The 19144-nt window shown below is 44.7% G+C and overlaps 3 protein-coding genes across 3 annotated transcripts; all 3 read right to left on the bottom strand.

The window, feature by feature from the left end:
* Positions 1-3591: 3591 nt before the first annotated feature.
* Positions 3592-8397, bottom strand: LOC139551321 (probable G-protein coupled receptor 148). Its single transcript, XM_071362823.1, has 4 exons — positions 7556-8397; positions 5541-5801; positions 4483-4645; positions 3592-3987 (listed from the first exon to the last, which is right to left on the bottom strand). The coding sequence occupies exons 1-4, from the start codon at positions 8113-8115 to the stop codon at positions 3592-3594; spliced, it is 1380 nt and encodes a 459-aa protein (XP_071218924.1). The 5' UTR covers positions 8116-8397.
* A 492-nt stretch (positions 8398-8889) lies between these two features.
* On the bottom strand, positions 8890-10647 carry LOC139551320 (probable G-protein coupled receptor 148). Its single transcript, XM_071362822.1, has one exon. The coding sequence runs from the start codon at positions 10469-10471 to the stop codon at positions 9467-9469; it is 1005 nt and encodes a 334-aa protein (XP_071218923.1). The 5' UTR covers positions 10472-10647; the 3' UTR covers positions 8890-9466.
* Positions 10648-13935: 3288 nt separating this feature from the next.
* mterf4 (mitochondrial transcription termination factor 4) lies at positions 13936-18545 on the bottom strand. The gene is made up of 4 exons (XM_071361035.1): positions 18431-18545; positions 17665-18100; positions 17107-17291; positions 13936-14425 (listed from the first exon to the last, which is right to left on the bottom strand). Exons 1-4 carry the CDS (start codon positions 18455-18457, stop codon positions 14042-14044), a joined length of 1032 nt encoding a protein of 343 aa, XP_071217136.1. The 5' UTR covers positions 18458-18545; the 3' UTR covers positions 13936-14041.
* Between the last annotated feature and the right edge of the window lie 599 nt (positions 18546-19144).

Raw genomic sequence — 19144 nt, 5'->3', positions numbered from 1 at the left:
ACTTGAAATCAACTCTAGACCTTATATCTGTTTACTTGTAAACAAACTAATGAGGGATTAACACACACCTGGCCATGGAACTGAGCAGCCAATTGTCCAATTACTTTTGGTCTCTTAAAGAGGGACCACATATAAAAAGTGCTGTAATTCCTACACCGTTCACCCGATTTGGATGTAAATACCCTCAAATTAAAGCTGAAAATTTGCACTTTCAGCTCATATTAATTATTTAATTTAATCTCCGAATTGCTGTGGTAGACAGCTAAAATAATAATAACTTGGTCAATGTCCACATTTTTATGGACCTGACTGTATTTTCCAGATGTTGAAAAGATGTCTATGTTTCACAAGTTTGGACAGCAAGCACAGCACAGCACAGTCCAGTAGAGTTTAATTCAGCAGAGTACAGTACAGTACAGTAGAGTTTAATTCAGCAGAGTACAGTACAGTACAGTGCAGCATAGTGTAGTACAGAGTAATTCAGTAGAGTACTGTACAGTAGAGTACAGTACAGTGTAATAACACGTTTAATTTGTATAGCGCTTTTCATTACAGCAAGAATCTCAAAGACGCTCTTATAAACAAAACATTTTGGTTAGCCTATAGATAGTTCTGATGGGAAGATCTTCCACAGCCATCCACTGCAGTCCAGAACAGTTGAATTCGGTAGAGTACAGTACAGTTTAGTTCCGTAGAGTACAGTACAGTTTAATTCCGTAGAGTAGAGTACAGTACAGTTTAATTCCGTAGAGTACAGTCGAGTTTAATTGCGTAGAGTATAGTACATTAGAGTACAGTACCATACAGTTATGTTTAATTCAGTAGAGTACAGTACATTAAAGTACAGTAGCGTTTAATTCCGTAGAGAGCAGTAGAATATAATACTAAAGTACTGTACTTCTACTGTACTGAACTATACTTCACTTTCTTTACTGTACTGAATACACTATGCTTTTCACTGAATAAACAACTTTTTTTTACTGTACTCTACTGTATACTGTACTGTACTCTGCTGTGTTGTATTGTACTGTACTCTACTGTACTGTACTCTGCTGTGTTGTATTGTACTGTACTCTACTGTGCTCTACTGTGCTGAATTAAACTCTACTGTACTGTACTCTGCTGTATACTGTACTGTACTCTGCTGTACACTGCTATATACTGTACTGTACTCTGCTGTATACTGTACAGTACTCTACTGTATACTGTGCTGTACTCTACTGTATTGTACACTACTTTTCTTTACTGTACTCTACTGTATACTGTACTCTGCTGTATTGTACTGTACTCTACTTTACTGTGCTGTACTCGACTGTGCAGTATTGTACTGTACTCTACTGTATACTGTGCTGTACTCTGCTGTATACTGGGCTGTATACTATATTGTACTCGACTGCTGTATTGTACTGTACACTACTTTTCTTTACTGTACTCTACTCTATACTGTGCTGTACACTGTGCTGTACTGTACACTTTTTTCACTTAAATAAAATATTTAATATTCATCCAAATATCAGATGGCTACTGATTGTTCTATTAAGCATTGATGACGATTTGAGTGGAGTAAGAACTACAATGTCGAAGCAAATATTAAACTACGTTCAATTTATTTTTACTTGTGTATTTTTATTATGTTAGATAGAAATACTGTTCAATAAAGAAAGCATATACTTTTTTTTCTAAAACTTTCTAAATTGGTTCAATTGATGCTGAAAAACAAAGGGCACACATTGTGACAACCAACCCCATACTGTCCTGACAACCAACCCCATACTGTCCTGACAACCAACCCCATACTGTCCTGACAACCAATCGCATAGTGTGAGACAACCAACCCCACACTGTCCTGACAACCAACCCCACACTGTCCTGACAACCAACCCCACACTGTCCTGACAACCAACCCCACACTGTCCTGACAACCAACCCCACACTGTCCTGACAACAAACCCCACACTGTCCTGACAACCAACCCCACACTGTCCTGACAACCAACCCCACACTGTCCTGACAACCAACCCCACACTGTCCTGACAACCAATCGCATAGTGTGAGACAACCAACCCCATACTGTCCTGACAACCAACCCCACACTGTCCTGACAACCAACCCCACACTGTCCTGACAACCAACCCCATACTGTCCTGACAACCAACCCCATACTGTCCTGACAACCAACCCCACACTGTCCTGACAACCAACCCCACACTGTCCTGACAACCAACCCCACACTGTCCTGACAACCAACCCCACACTGTCCTGACAACCAACCCCATACTGTCCTGACAACCAACCCCATACTGTCCTGACAACAAACCCCACACTGTCCTGACAACCAACCCCACACTGTCCTGACAACCAACCCCACACTGTCCTGACAACCAACCCCACACTGTCCTGACAACCAACCCCATACTGTCCTGACAACAAACCCCACACTGTCCTGACAACCAACCCCACACTGTCCTGACAACCAACCCCACACTGTCCTGACAACCAACCCCATACTGTCCTGACAACCAACCCCACACTGTCCTGACAACTAACCCCACACTGTCCTGACAACCAACCCCATACTGTCCTGACAACCAACCCCACACTGTCCTGACAACCAACCCCACACTGTCCTGACAACCAACCCCACACTGTCCTGACAACCAACCCCACACTGTCCTGACAACCAACCCCACACTGTCCTGACAACCAACCCCACACTGTCCTGACAACAAACCCCACACTGTCCTGAAAACCAACCCCACACTGTCCTGACAACCAACCCCATACTGTCCTGACAACCAACCCCACACTGTCCTGACAACCAACCCCACACTGTCCTGACAACCAACCCCACACTGTCCTGACAACCAACCCCACACTGTCCTGACAACCAACCCCACACTGTCCTGACAACCAACCCCATACTGTCCTGACAACCAACCCCATACTGTTCTGACAACCAACCCCATACTGTCCTGACAACCAACCCCATACTGTCCAGACAACCAACCCCATACTGTCCTGACAACCAACCCCATACTGTCCTGACAACCAACCCCATACTGTCCTGACAACCAACCCCATACTGTCCTGACAACCAACCACATACTGTCCTGACAACCAACCCCATACTGTCCTGACAACCAACCCCATACTGTTCTGACAACCAACCCCATACTGTCCTGACAACCAACCCCATACTGTCCTGACAACCAACCCCACACTGTGCTGACAACCAACCCCATACTGTCCTGACAACCAACCCCACACTGTCCTGACAACCAGCCCCACACTGTCCTGACAACCAGCCCCATACTGTCCTGACAACCAACCCTGGGATGGGGTTGCTTGTCACAAGTGGACAAAGTGTTTGAAGGCTTTACAACTCCATGTTGGAATAAGATATGAGCAGGAAAGGGTCCCCATTTCAACTCAAGACCTTGATATTTCTCTTAATATTGAAAATACTCTTGTAAGATATACTGATGCTGAGAAATACACCAGAGTGAAACGTGTGTCAACCGACCCATCTCCTCAATTCTTCTCTGTGCTAATATTCTTATAAATCCAGGAAAATGTTTTATTGTTTTATTCTCACAAGACAGGCGAGACGGCAGTGGGCCGCTTCAGCCCATAAAAGGCCAACAAGGCCTCACACAGGTGCCTGTACCTGAGGCCGTACAGGTAGGGAGCCAGGGCCTTGGGGAGCACCAGGAGGATGTTACACACCACCAGGGACACCCACAGGTTGGCACGCAGGTCCAGGGCATCAAGGTGGCAGTAGAGCAGTAGCTTGATGAGAAGCACCAACATGGGCAGGAAGGACAGGATGAGGTGGAAGTAGTGGATGAGGAATGTGCCTTTGGCCCGGGAGGAGCGTTCACCTCTCCACACGCCAGACATGCGGGTGCGACAATACAGAACGACATAGCCAGAGAAGACCAGGAGCAGAATGAGGAGGACGCCTGTGACTGCCAGCAGCATGGACACCTGAGAATGATAATGTCATGTAATGAGACAGAAGCCAGTAGTATGCAAAAACACATACTGGTTTCACTTTACAAAACATAAAGTACATCTTAGACCAAAATAAGAACTACACTACAGTCCCTGGTTCGAATCCAGGCTGTATCACATCCGGCCGTGATTGGGAGTCCTAGATAAATAAAGGTTAAATAAATAAAATAAAAATATATTTTTTGTAATATACTTAAACCTCACTCTTGAATGTAATTATTGTTTAGGTTTACACCAGAGGCAGACAACCCTGTTCCTATAGCACTGTAGGTACTGCATGATCTTGTTCCAACTACGCGCCACACCAACTGAGCTAATTGATCAGTAATTGCCTAAATTCAACACACCTGGACTTCCAGTTCCGTTAAAAAACATGAAGCACTGCAGGACCAGGGTTGCCTACCCTTGGTTTACACAGTAATCTCCATTGTGATTGCTTGGTTATTTGATTGATTGACTGAGAGCCACCTGCATGGGAGTGGACTGGCTGACGGTGAGGACCAGCAGGAGGGGCAGGGAGCAGATGTGTAGGGAACAGGGTCCAGTAGAGTGGTACCACACAAGCACCCCTACAGATGCTGCTGGTAAGAACATAGATACAGCCCAGATACCAGCGATCGCCCTCCTCGTCCTACACACACACAGAGACAGACAGACAGAGAGAGAGGGGGAGAGAGAGAGAGGGGGGGGGGAGAGAGGGGGGGAGAGAGAGAGAGGGGTGGGGGGGAGAGAGAGGGGGGATAGAGAAAAAGTGGAGAGAGAAAGTGGAGAGAGAAAGTGGAGAGAAAGGGGAGAGAGAAAGGGGAGAGAAAAAGTGGAGAGAAAGTGGAGAGAGAAAGTGGAGAGAAAGGGGAGAGAAAGGGGAGAGAAAGTGGAGAGAGAAAGGGGAGAGAAAGTGGAGAGAGAAAGTGGAGCAAGAAAGGGGAGAGAAAGGGGAGAGAGAAAGGGGAGAGTAAGTGGGGAGAGAGAGAGACATAAAATGAGGTGGAAACTGAGCTGCACTTCCTAACCTCCTGCCAAATGTATGACAATATTAGAGACACATATTTCCCTCAGATTAAACAGACCCCAAAATAATGTGAAAATATTGATATACTCCCATATCTACTGGGTGAAATACCAGTGTGCCATCACAGCAGCAATATTTGTGACCTGTTGCCACCAGAAAAGGGAACGAACACCATTGTAAATATTTATGTTGATTTATTTTCCCTTTTTTTTTTTTTTTACTTTATTTGCACATCGTTACAACACTGTATATAGAGACATAATGACACATGAAATGTCTATTCTTGTGTGAGTGTAATATTTACTGTTCACTTTTTGTTTATTTGACTTTTGTTTATCCATTTCACTTGCTTTGGCACAGCAGCAAGATTTGTGACCTGTTTCCACAAGAAAAGGGCCACCAGTGGAGGAAAGACAGAAGATACATAACAGTTTCTCTAAACTCCATCCATTATTACATCATGCAGTGAAGTCATAAGAAGTACTGATGAAACTCTCCCAGCCCGTGTTCCCATTACCTGGAGACGGGCCACAGGGCGTGGTATCGAAGTGGAGCCATCACAGCCAGTGAGGTGTCCAGCACCATGGCCTTGGTACTGAAGATCCCAGCGCAGTACAGCAACCCAAGCAGGAAGAGGATGGTAGAGCACGCCCACTCTGACATCAGCACGCCCGTCGCATTCAGACAGGCACTCACCATGTACAGCGACACGAACAGCATGTCGCTTAGCAACGCATTGGCTAGGAGGAGGTAGCGGGTCTCCTGGCGCATCCAGGGGCTAGGAGGAGGAGGGGGGGAGGAGGTGGGGGGGAAGAGGAGGAGGATGTGGGGGGGGAGGAGGAGGAGGGCGGGAGGGGGGAGGAGGAGGAGGATGGGGGGAGGAGGAGGAGGAGGGGGAGGAGGAGGAGATGATGAATGCTACATATGCCTAATTCCAAATCAACCTTACCCTCACCCAGGGTTCCAAATCCATGGTGTCTGCAGGTTTTGGTTTATTCCATTCAATTAAGATCTAGACAACCAGGTGAGGGGAGTTCCTTACTAATTAGTTACCTTAATTCAGCAATCAAGTACAAGGGAGGAAGGAAAACCTGCAGACACTCAGCCCTCTGTGGAATGAATTTGACACGGACCCTAACCCTTATGTGCTTAAGTAGATCTCAAAGCATTGGTTAAAACAGTAGCATTACCACACCTATCTATCAGGTCTACACACCATCACACCTATCTATCAGGTCTACACACCACCACACCTATCCATCAGGTCTACACACCACCACACCTATCCATCAGGTCTACACACCATCACACCATCACACCTATCCATCAGGTCTACACACCATCACACCTATCCATCAGGTCTACACACCATCACACCTATCCATCAGGTCTACACACCATCACACCTATCCATCAGGTCTACACACCATCACACCTATCCATCAGGTCTACACACCACCACACCTATCCATCAGGTCTACACACCACCACACCTATCCATCAGGTCTACACACCATCACACCTATCCATCAGGTCTACACACCATCACACCTATCCATCAGGTCTACACACCATCACACCTATCTATCAGGTCTACACACCATCACACCTATCCATCAGGTCTACACACCATCACACCTATCTATCAGGTCTACACACCATCACACCTATCCATCAGGTCTACACACCATCACACCTATCCATCAGGTCTACACACCATCACACCTATCCATCAGGTCTACACACCATCACACCACCACACCTATCTATCAGGTCTACACACCATCACACCTATCCATCAGGTCTACACACCATCACACCTATCCATCAGGTCTACACACCATCACACCTATCCATCAGGTCTACACACCATCACACCACCACACCTATCTATCAGGTCTATACACCATCACACCTATCCATCAGGTCTACACACCATCACACCTATCCATCAGGTCTACACACCATCACACCACCACACCTATCTATCAGGTCTACACACCATCACACCACCACACCTATCCATCAGGTCTACACACCATCACACCATCACACCTATCCATCAGGTCTACACACCATCACACCTATCTATCAGGTCTACACACCATCACACCATCACACCTATCCATCAGGTCTACACACCATCACACCTATCTATCAGGTCTACACACCATCATACCTATCTATCAGGTCTACACACCATCACACCTATCCATCAGGTCTACACACCATCACACCTATCCATCAGGTCTACACACCATCACACCTATCCATCAGGTCTACACACCATCACACCTATCTATCAGGTCTACACACCATCACACCACCACACCTATCCATCAGGTCTACACACCATCACACCTATCCATCAGGTCTACACACCATCACACCATCACACCTATCTATCAGGTCTACACACCATCACACCTATCCATCAGGTCTACACACCATCACACCTATCCATCAGGTCTACACACCATCACACTCATGCATCTGATCTAAGGGACAATTTTTGGATTTGAGGTGACTCACCTGGTCAGGATTCGGGTGAGGATGACAGGAATCACCAGAGAAACTGCCAGGAAGCCCAGGATGGGGCAAACATGCATGGCCCTGGATTGGCGCGGAGGCAGGAAGACGTGCCACTCGCGGGTGAACAGCTCCACCTGTCTCTGGAAGGAGTTGGTAGTCGTGTTTGTAGTGTCTGAGGTGTTGCCGCTGGTCTCAGAGGAGATTCTGCTATGTCTCTCAGCGTGGCCAGAGCTGTTGTACCAGGTCCCAAAGGCACAGAGGAGAGACAGGACCACTTGGTTCTCTTCAGCGGCCATCTCTACAGAGCTAACGTGCCGTGTCTCCCTCTTCTTTGTCCAGTGTCCACCATCCCCGACCGACTGTGTCAACAATGAGTTTGAGGAGATCGTGTTTTTCTTTTCTATCAGGCCATTAGAGGTGATGCCACTAAGTGTGAAGTCTTCCATTAGGCAATCCACAGATCCGTTTGTTATTGGTCTCCTTGGACACCCAGATAAGGGCAAACAAGTCTTTAGAGGCAAATGGACAGAAATGCTACTTTGCCATAATATTACGGTCATAAAAGCCCAGCTGTTGGGTGCTTATGTAGCTTGTTGACATCATATAATGTGTGACGATCATGTAGGTTGTATTTGGGTTATGTAGAATTGATTCAACCCCACCTACATTGTTTTTAAAACAAGCTCAATGTTCAGTGCATGAAACAGTCCCAGCTGCTTTAAAAGTATATGGGAAAGCAACAATAACAAGTACATTCTCAAAGTAGACACCCGACAAAACAAGCCATTTTAAAGTCTCCACATAAAGAGGAATATGGTATGCGGAAATAAGAGGCGCTGAACCTGCCAATGACGTTTCATTATTTGTGGAGATATTAGGAAAGACATTCCAGAACAATCACAAACATATAAAACAAATATCATGGCCCCAAGACATGCTAATCTCTCTCCATTACAATAACAGGGGAGGTTAGCATTCCCCCCAAGACATGCTAATCTCTCTCCATTACAATAACAGGGGAGGTTTGCATTTTATTTGGGGGGTATATGATATTTGTGCTTCTGTAACTTTCTCACTCATCATTATTCACAATTCTTTCAGGATTATCCATAATCAATGTAGCATCCACATTAATGTAGAAGTGTTTAGAAACACATGATATTCTTATTTACAATAAAAGTGACTCCAAACTGACACAATACATTATGTACCATTCATTTCTATTTGGGCACAAAATAATCTGAAACACAACCAAAACAAACTGCAAATGCATCCAACCAATGTGTAGTCACAAACTTTATGTAGTCATTGCGTGCTATGAATATGGGAACAAATATTAAACTTTTGACTCCTTTAATACACATAAGTGAATTTGTCCCAATACTTTTGGTCCCCTAAAATGGGGGGACTATGTATAAAAAGTGCTGTAATTTTTAAACGGCTCACCCAGTATGGATGAAAATACTCTCAAATGAAAGTTGACAGTCTGCACTTTAACCTCATAGTTATTGTATCATTTCATATGCAAAGTTCTGAAGTACAGAGGCAAATCAACAACAAAAAATGTGTCGCTGAGTCACTGTCCCAATACTTTTGGAGCTCACCGTATATGCATTGACACATGGAAAATAGCTTGGCAATAGTACCAATTAAATGAAAAAAGGTTAAAAAGTGAAGCAATTAATGTTTTTGTCTTAAAAAGTTATGGTCTTTTCAAGGCAGCTTTGGGGTTGGGGAATGATTTTGCACATGGCAAACCGTGAGTCACAGGAGAACATAGTGAGCTTCATTAGGTAAAAATATTTGGGGACCAATGGTTTAGGCTGGGCACTCTCACAAGAATCTCTATTAAACAACCCCTCGGCCCTCTCATTCCTCTTTATGGGGTTGTGAGTGTGTGGGTCTTTATTTCTAGGCCACAGTGACCTGACTGAGCCTCCTGCGTCGGTGCAGCACCGCCAGCAGAGTATCAGAGATATCCCTATACCACAGACCATACAGGTAGGGAGCACAGGCCCTGGGCAGTAGCATCAGCATACACATATTGACAGTGTTGATCCACACGCGGATATCCTGGCTGACCTCCTGGCGCTGGTACAGAACCAGCTCCACAGTGAAGACCAGGCCCGGGCTGAAGTAGAGCAGGAGCAGAACCCCGTGGGCCAAGAGGGTGACCCGGGCCCGGGAGTAGCGGCTCTGCCAGATGCCCTGGGTCTTGGTGACCCAGTAGAGACGGACGTAACAATACAGGATGAGCAGGGTGCAGACAACAGCTCCCATGGTGAAGTAGATGTGAACGCCCACCATCATCTCTCTGTCCATCTTGCCTATGGAGATGAGAATGAGACACACCTCTGACCTCTGTGGGGCGTTGTCCTCCATCACCTCCATGACGATGACCAGGGAGAGGGGGTACATGGCGGCTAACAGCCAGACCCCGACTAGGATCTTTCGGGTACGGGCCGGGGGGAGCAGATCGTGGTAGTGGAGGGGCCAACGTACCGCCACGTATGTATCCACCACCTTTAGTGTGACGGTCAGCACAGCACAGCAATACGCCACGGCGGTCACTGCCGAAACCAGCTCACAGAGTACCCTCAGCATGGCTACCCCCAAAGTATTACAGACTACAGTAACGAGGTTGAGGGAGAGGAAGAGCATGTCTGCGGCCAGGGTGTTGGCCAGGAGGAGGTAGCGGGTCTCCTGGCGCAGGGAACGGGAGAAGAGGATGCAGGCCAGGACGATGGGGTTGGCCAGCAGGGTGGCCAGGGTGAGAAGGGAGGCGGGTATCAGGAAGAGCTCCAGGTGCCAGCGCTGCAGACTGTCATACCACTGGTGTGAACTGTTGGCCATGGCTGCCATGTTCTCTGATAGAACCATCTGGAACTGTGTGGTTAGATGCTGGGTCGTATTCATTACTGCACAATGTAGCAAAACGTTTTGCAATGGAAAACGAAAACAAGCGTTAGTTAATGGACAAGATCAGGTAGTCCCTCCCTGTTTCAGTCCGTTCTCCTCCGTTTGGTGCCAAGTGAATACGACCCTGGACAGGGCATCTGAAGTGAAGGAGGTCCTTTCTTTTTTTCCCCTCTTGCGCCTACCTGTGGATTGAAACAGACAGTAATGTAACTCTGTGGACGGGTGCAGGACGCCTTTCCTAAAGATGGTCCTTTCTTTCTGTGGCAAATCAGATGGACTGAAACAATGGTAAAAAACGTAATCTAAAGTTAGAGCGGGCCTAGCCTTTTACCAGTGATTTAGAACCTAATACATTGTATTATTATTATTGTTATTTATTACAATTGATATATCTAGATATCCGAAAGGTTGCTGGATTGAGTCCCCGAGCTGACAAGGTAAAAATCTGTCGTTCTGCCCCTGAACAAGGCAGTTAACCCATTGTTCCTTGGCTGTCATTGTAAATAAGAATTTGTTCTTAACTGACTTGCCTAGTTAAATAAAGGTTATATAAAATAGAAAAATATGCTTATCTCAGTCTTTTTGGCTGTCTAGGATAGCCTAGATGTTTTATTACACTAAGATGGAGAGATTTCAAACCCATTTGACCCTCTATGACTGTCAGCGTGTACCTTAATTAACAGACTGATTAAAACAAACAGCGGCGTTCATCTGAAGGAGCTTATCTCTGCATTATATGGACACAGGCACTATGATGGAGAGGCCTCAGCAAACTAGTTTATTTGAAGTTATTAGGTAAACATTCTTCAATATAGCAGACAGCTAATATTTCAATGGAAAGTAATCTGCTCTCCCTCCCCCCTCTGTCCCTCTCTCCCTCCCTCCCCCCTCCCTCCCTCCCTCCCTCGCACAGGCAGAGCGTAGATGTCATCTGCTTTGCAATTTACACAAGATATTTAAATGAACGACAAGATTAATCTCGCATGAATTCAAAACCAGTGTCATAATCACAGTCTTTTCTGTGAACTTTGGTGTCTAAATACACAGTTACTATGTTGATTTACAAGGTACGTTTCCACCACCTTTAGTGTGTCAGCACAGCAATACGCCATGACCTTCCCTCCCGAAACCAGCGCACAGAGTACCCTCAGCATGGCTACCCCCAAACACATTCTCATTTAGGCTACATCATCTGTTCTCCCATCCAGCGCCTACCCTATTTAGCTTTAGATAGATCAAGAGACATTCAGGGTGGTATGGCTGCTAAATATCCTTTATCACTCAACTCATAGCTGCCAGTCATAAAAAACATATATACATTTTGAATGATATAGCAATCTATTTAAAATAGTTGATCAGTTCACACCTTTCTATTTATAATTATTTAGTGACAAATGATCTAAGCATTAATATAAATTATGATTTTGACTGTGTCACATCAGACTTCATGCTTTAGCTTCTTAACGCAGTTTTAATCAATAAACTATCATTACAAAATAAATGTTGTGTATCAACTTTTCTCCCTTGTCTACAACATGAACACAAAAGGAAAAAGCCAGTCAAGTTTAGACACACCTACACCTATCGACAAGAGTATCGATCAACAAAACCCAGTCAAGTTTACAGACACACACCTATCGACAAGCGTATCGATCAACCAAAGTCAACGTTTCATTCATGTAACCAGTTCCCGTCAACAATAAATAACGGTCCAAAGTGATTTTCTTACCTAATTTTCAAAGTAATGGCTGGCATTCATCCATTAGTCTTAATGCTTCTATAAATCAATGATCCAGCGACTGACTGCACCACTTGCCTTATCAGCCCTGATGCACTGTCTGTTGACTCATAGAACATAACACAGGGATGTATAAAGACATGGCCACTTAGCTGTTTCACAGAGACACGGGCTGCGTCTCATTCCAGGAAAGTATGTATCCTCCACTCCTGCCTGGTTCGTGTAAGTTTAAGTCAACAGTGCCACTTTCAGTTTCCACCATATTGCTTTCACCCATAGAACCCTATAAGGTGTACCAAGGTCGAAGAGGGGAGGGGAAATAACTTTGTGGAAGGAAATGCAGCCATAGATCATCAGTGAATAGGATCACTCTCCCCCTCTCATCCAGACAGTTGGGACTAAACTAACAGTGCAGGTGTAAGCCATGCCAGTTCAGAGTGTTCTTATCCATTAGCCCTCCTGGTGTTGACATCATCTGATCTCATATCCGGATGGGACAGACACTAATGACTAAGCTGCCATATGCTGCCTGGGGCCAGGCCTGACGGGGAACACTATGGTGTTGGGGCCAACCCTGACGGGGAACACTATGGTGCTGGGGCCAACCCTGACGGGGAACACTATGGTGCCGGGGCCAACCCTGACAAGGAACACTATGGTGTTGGGGCCAACCCTGACAGGTAACACTATGGTGTTGGGGCCAGGCCAACCGTGACAAGGAACACTATGGTGCTGGGGCCAGGCCAACCCTGACAGGGAACACTATGGTGCTGGGGCCAACCCTGACAGGGAACACTATGGTGCTGGGGCCAACCCTGACAAGGAACACTATGGTGCCGGGGCCAACCCTGACAGGGAACACTATGGTGCTGGGGCCAACCCTGACAAGGAACACTATGGTGTTGGGGCCAACCCTGACAGGTAACACTATGGTGTTGGGGCCAGGCCAACCGTGACAAGGAACACTATGGTGCTGGGGCCAGGCCAACCCTGACAGGGAACACTATGGTGCTGGGGCCAACCCTGACAAGGAACACTATGGTGCCGGGGTCAACCCTGACAGGGAACACTATGGTGCTGGGGCCAACCCTGACAAGGAACACTATGGTGCCGGGGCCAACCCTGACAAGGAACACTATGGTGTTGGGGCCAACCCTGACGGGGAACACTATGGTGCTGGGAACACTATGGTGCTGGGGCCAACCCTAACGGGGAACACTATGGTGTTGGGGCCAACCCTGACGGGGAACACTATGGTGCTGGGGCCAGGCCAACCCTGACGGGGAACACTATGGTGCTGGGGCCAACCCTGACGGGGAACACTAAGGTGTTGGGGACAACCCTGACAGGGAACACTATGGTGCTGGGGCCAACCCTGACGGGTAACACTATGGTGCTGGGACCAACCCTGACGGGGAACACTATGGTGCTGGGGCCAGGCCAAACCTGACGGGGAACACTATGGTGCTGGCCTCAAAGTGTCCACTTCACTTTACCCTAGTGTTGCCATGGATACCTGGACAGGTAAATAAGCGAATGGGCAGTCAGGTGCAGTTTTGAGAATGAGATGAAAGTTGTTGCCATCCCAACAGAACATGTTCATGGGTTTTTACAATTGTGTGTTTGTTCAATGAGCGGACAGTCATTGATGGCAGACACCGTATTACTAAATGTTCATACAACAGCTCAATAACAGTCAAAATAGTCAAGCAAAGGCCAGCAATCAAAATGGAAATACTTTATTTCATTTTTTTCAAGTGATAAACAGCTAGATCATTTTAAATATCCATTCTGTTTCAGATATCACCGGTTCCTCCCAGTCTTTAGCCTCATTTCTTTCTCCTCTGCCTATAGCCAATTTTCATATCTTCCTCATCTTCGTCTTCCTCGTCATCATCATCACTGTCAGCTCCCATGTCCCTCTCCTGCTCATCATCCTCCTCCTGCCATTCTCTCGTCATCAGCTTCTGAAACACCTTAAACTCCTCCTGTGTTGCCATGGCGATGTCAGCGAGGTAAGTTTCCTCGGTGACGGCTAGGATGTCTTTGAGTTTGGGGTTGACTATGAGAGTCTGGCCCTTCTTGTCTGGTGTCTGGTACAGCCCCCTGCGCTCCAGGAAACTGTGTCTGCAGCGTACTTCCTCCAGGGTGACACGGAACACCTTGGACTTCACCATCTCCGCCTGCTTGACCCCCATGCGGAAGTAAGCGTACTGCCGAGAGGGATGGGGGAAAAAGATGTAAGAACACAAAGAAAACTAGTGTGAAATGTTCGACATAAAGGACCAACATACTAAAAAACATATGTTTAGTGATCAGCATAAGGCATTTGTAGTTTTCTTGCTGATGTAGCATTCAATTCTTTACTGTCCCAATAGGGAATTTTGCATTGAGAATCGTATTTTTCCATGGCAAAAATGCAGTGGTGTAAAAAGTACCCAATTGTCATACTTGAGTAAAAGTATAGAAACCTTAATAGAAAATGACTCAAGTAAAAGTGAAAGTCACCCAGTAAAATACTACTTGAGTAAAAGTATAAAAAGTAAATGATATTGCTAAAATATACTTAAGTATCAAAAGTAAAAGTATAAATAATTGTACATTTCTTACAGCGTCATTATCTTGTTTAAAAAAAATTGTATTTACGGATAGCCAGGGGCACGCTCCAACACTAAGAATATAATTTACAAACAAAGCATGTGCTTAGTGAGTCTGCCAAATCAGAGGCAGTAGGGGTGACCAGGGATTTTCTGTTGATAAGTGTGTGAATTAGGCCATTTTCCTGTCCTGGTAAGTATTCAAAATGTAAAAGTACTTTTGGCTGTCAGGGAAAATGTATGGAGTAAAAAGTACATAATATTATTTTGGAATGTAGTGAAGTAAAAGTTGTCAAAAATATAAATAGTAAAGTACAGATACCCCAAAAAACTACTTAAGTAGTACCTTAAAATATTTTTATTTAAGTACTTTACACCACTGCAAAAATGAAAACACGAAGCCAAACTCTAAAAACATTCTGGGCCGGTTGTAAACTTTCTCTATCTGGCCCTTTGCAGTATGGAGAATGGAATGTCTGGGTGTTACAACAGAGAGACCTTGCAATACTTTAACATCAAAAGGTTGGAAATAATATTTCTAACGAAAATGATGTGGGAAATGGTTGGTGGGGCTCCAAACAACAATCATATCAAATCAGTTGTTGTTTTGTGATATCATTAAGGACGGTATAACTAAACAACAGTAACTCTACAAATGTATACGACCCAGTTATCAGATTTACATCTAAATGTTTTGGAACTTATATGATTAAATATGAAACTATTTGTGAGAAGATGAAATATGATTTAAGCCTTCTAAAAGAGTTAATTGTTTTTCCTAAGAAACTTTTGCCCAGTCATAACCACACCCGCGTGAGCACAGACATTGTGGCAACGTGATGGAACCGCCCTCCAAGGCGGTGCATAAAAGGACTCCTAATGAAATTTGCATTACACCAGTACATTGCCGGGTTGCTACTGGCGTGTAAAATGGTTTAAAACTACTAGACCAGTACATTGTCGGTATGCTACTGGCGTGTAAAATGGTTTAAAACTGCTAGACCAGTATACGTGCAGTGCGAGCTGAATACGTGACAAATGGTCTAAAACTACAAGACCTCTCGGTAACTCGACGAGTGAAGAAGACTAGACTAAGACACCGCCTGCAGATCTGCATGTAAAGTAGTCTAGAACTTTGGCCAAAGACACGAGGAAGATCTTATCAAACGACCATTGGAACGTCTGATATATCCATTCTAACAAACACTTCCAGAACAAAGAAAGCCTACTACTACAACTGAGGACATTGTGACCTCTGGTGGACAACCAGAGACTTTGTCAAACTATTCGTCACAGACGGATCGAGTGGTTTCAACAGAGACGACAGACAGACATCTTGGCGTAAATAAATACATTGCAATTATTTTCGAATGAACGGTCGTTCATGTTCAAAGTATTCACATTCCCATGAGCGTATTATTCAACTGTATGTACGATAGTTGAATTCCTTGGTCTCTCCTCCCGCTCTTTCTTTCCCCACCCCTTTCATTGTGTAACAAGCCGTCATATCGGGTTAGTCCACTAGGAACTTTTCATCGCATTATGTTAGTAATCAACGTATTATCTTTCTTGTGTGTTTATGTAATTCTGTGTGATTATTTAGTAAATAAATAATGAAGTCAAATTTGTGTATCGCTGAATCATCATTTAGACTAGGGTTCGTGCAAATTTGAAGTCAACGACGTTCAGAATGAGACTGATATGTAATAATATTTCATGGATGACTAATATGATAATGATATGTTATCATATATTCTTGAGTTAATACGGGAAACGGTAACTCATTAAAAAACCTTTTTCCATGGTGCCCCAAGATTGCTAATGAGTTAATTGTTACATGAATCATTTAATCACGTAATAATTCAACATAGTTAATTGATTTCATAAAATAACCGCCATCCATTAACGACAGCCATGTCACCACACTGCTGTATGTAAAATACTGTGTGCTGTAGCCTGGAAAATAAATATATGTGACTCTGGATGACAACATGTTTGTTTCCAACATCAGGGCTGTTTTCCTAAAGCAGTTAAATGTGTTTCGTGTTTTGTTTCTTTGCCACGATACTAACGAGTATTGCGATAATGGTATTGCCCCGGCCCAATATTTTGGTATCAACCACATCCATATATACCTGCGTCCTCTCTCCTCATCTTCTCAAAACCCATTGGATGAGTGAGTCTCTCTGCTCTGACCTCATCCAAAGGGTTTTGAGAACGGGGTGAGAGGAACGCAGTTCATCAAGGATATTAGATTGAGAATCTCCATATAACTCCCATTGAGTGTGACCTCTGACCTGGAACTTGTACTCCAGCTGTCCCAGGTCGTCCTGCACCACAGCTGGAGAGTCTCTGATGATGTCAGTGGCCTGCTGGACGGTGAAGGCACACTTCTCCCTGAGGAACCTGGCCACCGTGTTCACCCTCCTCAGAGGCAGGGTCAGGATCTGGGGGTAGTGGCTCACCACCCGCTGCAGACTTCCTGGAAAGAGACAAACAGGGGTTACAGAGCATCCATGGGAAATGGGTGGAAGATGTTATGCACATATACATCCAATGCAGTGGAGGCTGCTGAGGGGAGGAAGACTCATAATAATGTCTGGAATGGAGTGAATGGAATCCAAAACATTTGTTTGATACCATTCCAGCTATTGTTATGAGCCGTCCTCCCCTCAGCAGTTTCCACTATACAATACCTTTGTGAATATTGTAGATATACCAAAAAACACATACATATATATTTAATAACAATCACTTACGTCAGTTATGCATAGTATAATTCACTGGCTCTGACCATCAAATGATACATGACACTGCACAACCTGTGAGAATAGAGCGCAGGTTCATCCTCTCACCTTCAAGCAGCCCTAGTCTCCTCAGGTTGTCCATACGTTGCTGCAACTGAGTGCCCTTTACGTAAAACAACTCTGGACACTTCTCCAGGACTTTCAGCACACTAGATGGGTTGAGGCCCAGGACGAACAGAGCCATGAGTGTGGAAGAGGCATATTCACTCTGCCCTCCTCGACCCTTGGTTGCTGCCTCTAAGAGTTGATCTGCCTGCGTGTCTGTGAAGCCCATGTCAAGTAGAGCCCGTATGGATAGCTCCCTGCCCGGCTGCAGTTGGAGCTGTGACAGGTCAGTATGTTGATGCAGGGTGCTAGTCTGGTTGTGGGTGGAACAGAGGAGTCTGCATGTCATCAAACCTCGTTGTCGTACATTGTCACTCCTAAGGATGGTTCTTAGGTTCAGGACAGGGCAGGTTGCATTTCTCAGGGTCCATTGCAGAACCTGCAGAAAATAACATAATAAAGTAGCAGATGTGTAGCTGGAAATGAAAAGAATGGTAGCTCGGTGGTTCACTTTGTAACATACTGTTCAGACAAGGACTATCAGGTCATGCATTCAAACCTGCGGTGTCAAAATACATTACTTGACCTAGCTAACCATCAAGCATACTAGCTATCAAGCTAGCTAGCGATGTAGTATAGCTCCTCAAAACCGTTATCAAAGTGTTACAATGGTTAAAAATATAGACCTCCATTAATTCATCATAATTAACATTTACATTGTTTCAGCACAAAATCTCTAAAAAATAGTAAAAAGTAGATGCCAGCTTACCAGACGTCCGGTTGCTTGAACGCTCATGTTTGTTCGTCTGCAAAATATCTCCCCCTAGACTTGTGCACTAGCATAAGAGACCGTTCCGTCCATAAAAATCAACATTGGTTCTGCCTCCTCTTTTCAAGTTTCACTGTATAATAAGTGCATTTATAGTTGATATTATGAAAAAGTAGTTAACGCTAGAATCCTTGACCACACTCAAATTGAGCTTATGGATGCTGACCAGCCGTGTCAAAAGTATAGTTAACCATGTTGAGGCTAAACATTGACATTCACATGGTTTACACAAATTGGAGTTAAACAAGCTTATATTTCATGTTCTGATGGGGTATGACAGTTGAACAAAGCACATGAGGCGTTTAACATTATTTAACAATTTGTATGCATACACTCCCCTACGCATTTATACGGACAGTGAAGCTAAAGCATTTAATTCCGCTCTATACTCAATAGCATTTTGGATTTGAGATCAAATGTTTTATATGAGGTGACAGTACAGAATGTCATGAGGGTATTTTCATCCATGTTTTACTGTTTAGGAATGAAAGCATTTATGTATCTAGTCCCCCCCCATTTGAAGGTAACAAGTATTTGGACAAATTCACTTAGTGTATTACATTTAGTATTCGGTCCCAGATTCCTAACACAAAACGACATCAAGTTTGTTGGATGCATTTGCAGTTTGTTTTGGTTGCGTTTCAGATTATGTTG

This window comes from Salvelinus alpinus, chromosome 23, assembly GCF_045679555.1.
Source record: "Salvelinus alpinus chromosome 23, SLU_Salpinus.1, whole genome shotgun sequence".
Taxonomy (NCBI): Eukaryota; Metazoa; Chordata; class Actinopteri; order Salmoniformes; family Salmonidae; genus Salvelinus; species Salvelinus alpinus.
The sequence above is the reverse complement of the archived record's forward strand: the minus strand, read 5'-3'. Positions and strand labels throughout refer to the sequence as shown.

Excerpts from the sequence above, each read along its gene's own strand:
- LOC139551321 (XM_071362823.1), bottom strand. The coding sequence starts at position 8,115 with ATGACCGTAATATTATGGCAAAGTAGCATTTCTGTCCATTTGCCTCTA. Across the intron at positions 4,646-5,540 it reads GCCCTGTGGCCCGTCTCCAG|GACGAGGAGGGCGATCGCTG; the intron begins GTAATGGGAACA and ends GTGTGTGTGTAG. Across the intron at positions 3,988-4,482 it reads GCCAGTCCACTCCCATGCAG|GTGTCCATGCTGCTGGCAGT; the intron begins GTGGCTCTCAGT and ends TATCATTCTCAG.
- LOC139551320 (XM_071362822.1), bottom strand. The coding sequence starts at position 10,471 with ATGAATACGACCCAGCATCTAACCACACAGTTCCAGATGGTTCTATCA.
- mterf4 (XM_071361035.1), bottom strand. The coding sequence starts at position 18,457 with ATGAGCGTTCAAGCAACCGGACGTCTG. Across the intron at positions 18,101-18,430 it reads TTCAAGCAACCGGACGTCTG|GTTCTGCAATGGACCCTGAG; the intron begins GTAAGCTGGCAT and ends TATTTTCTGCAG. Across the intron at positions 14,426-17,106 it reads AGCTGGAGTACAAGTTCCAG|TACGCTTACTTCCGCATGGG; the intron begins GTCAGAGGTCAC and ends CCCTCTCGGCAG.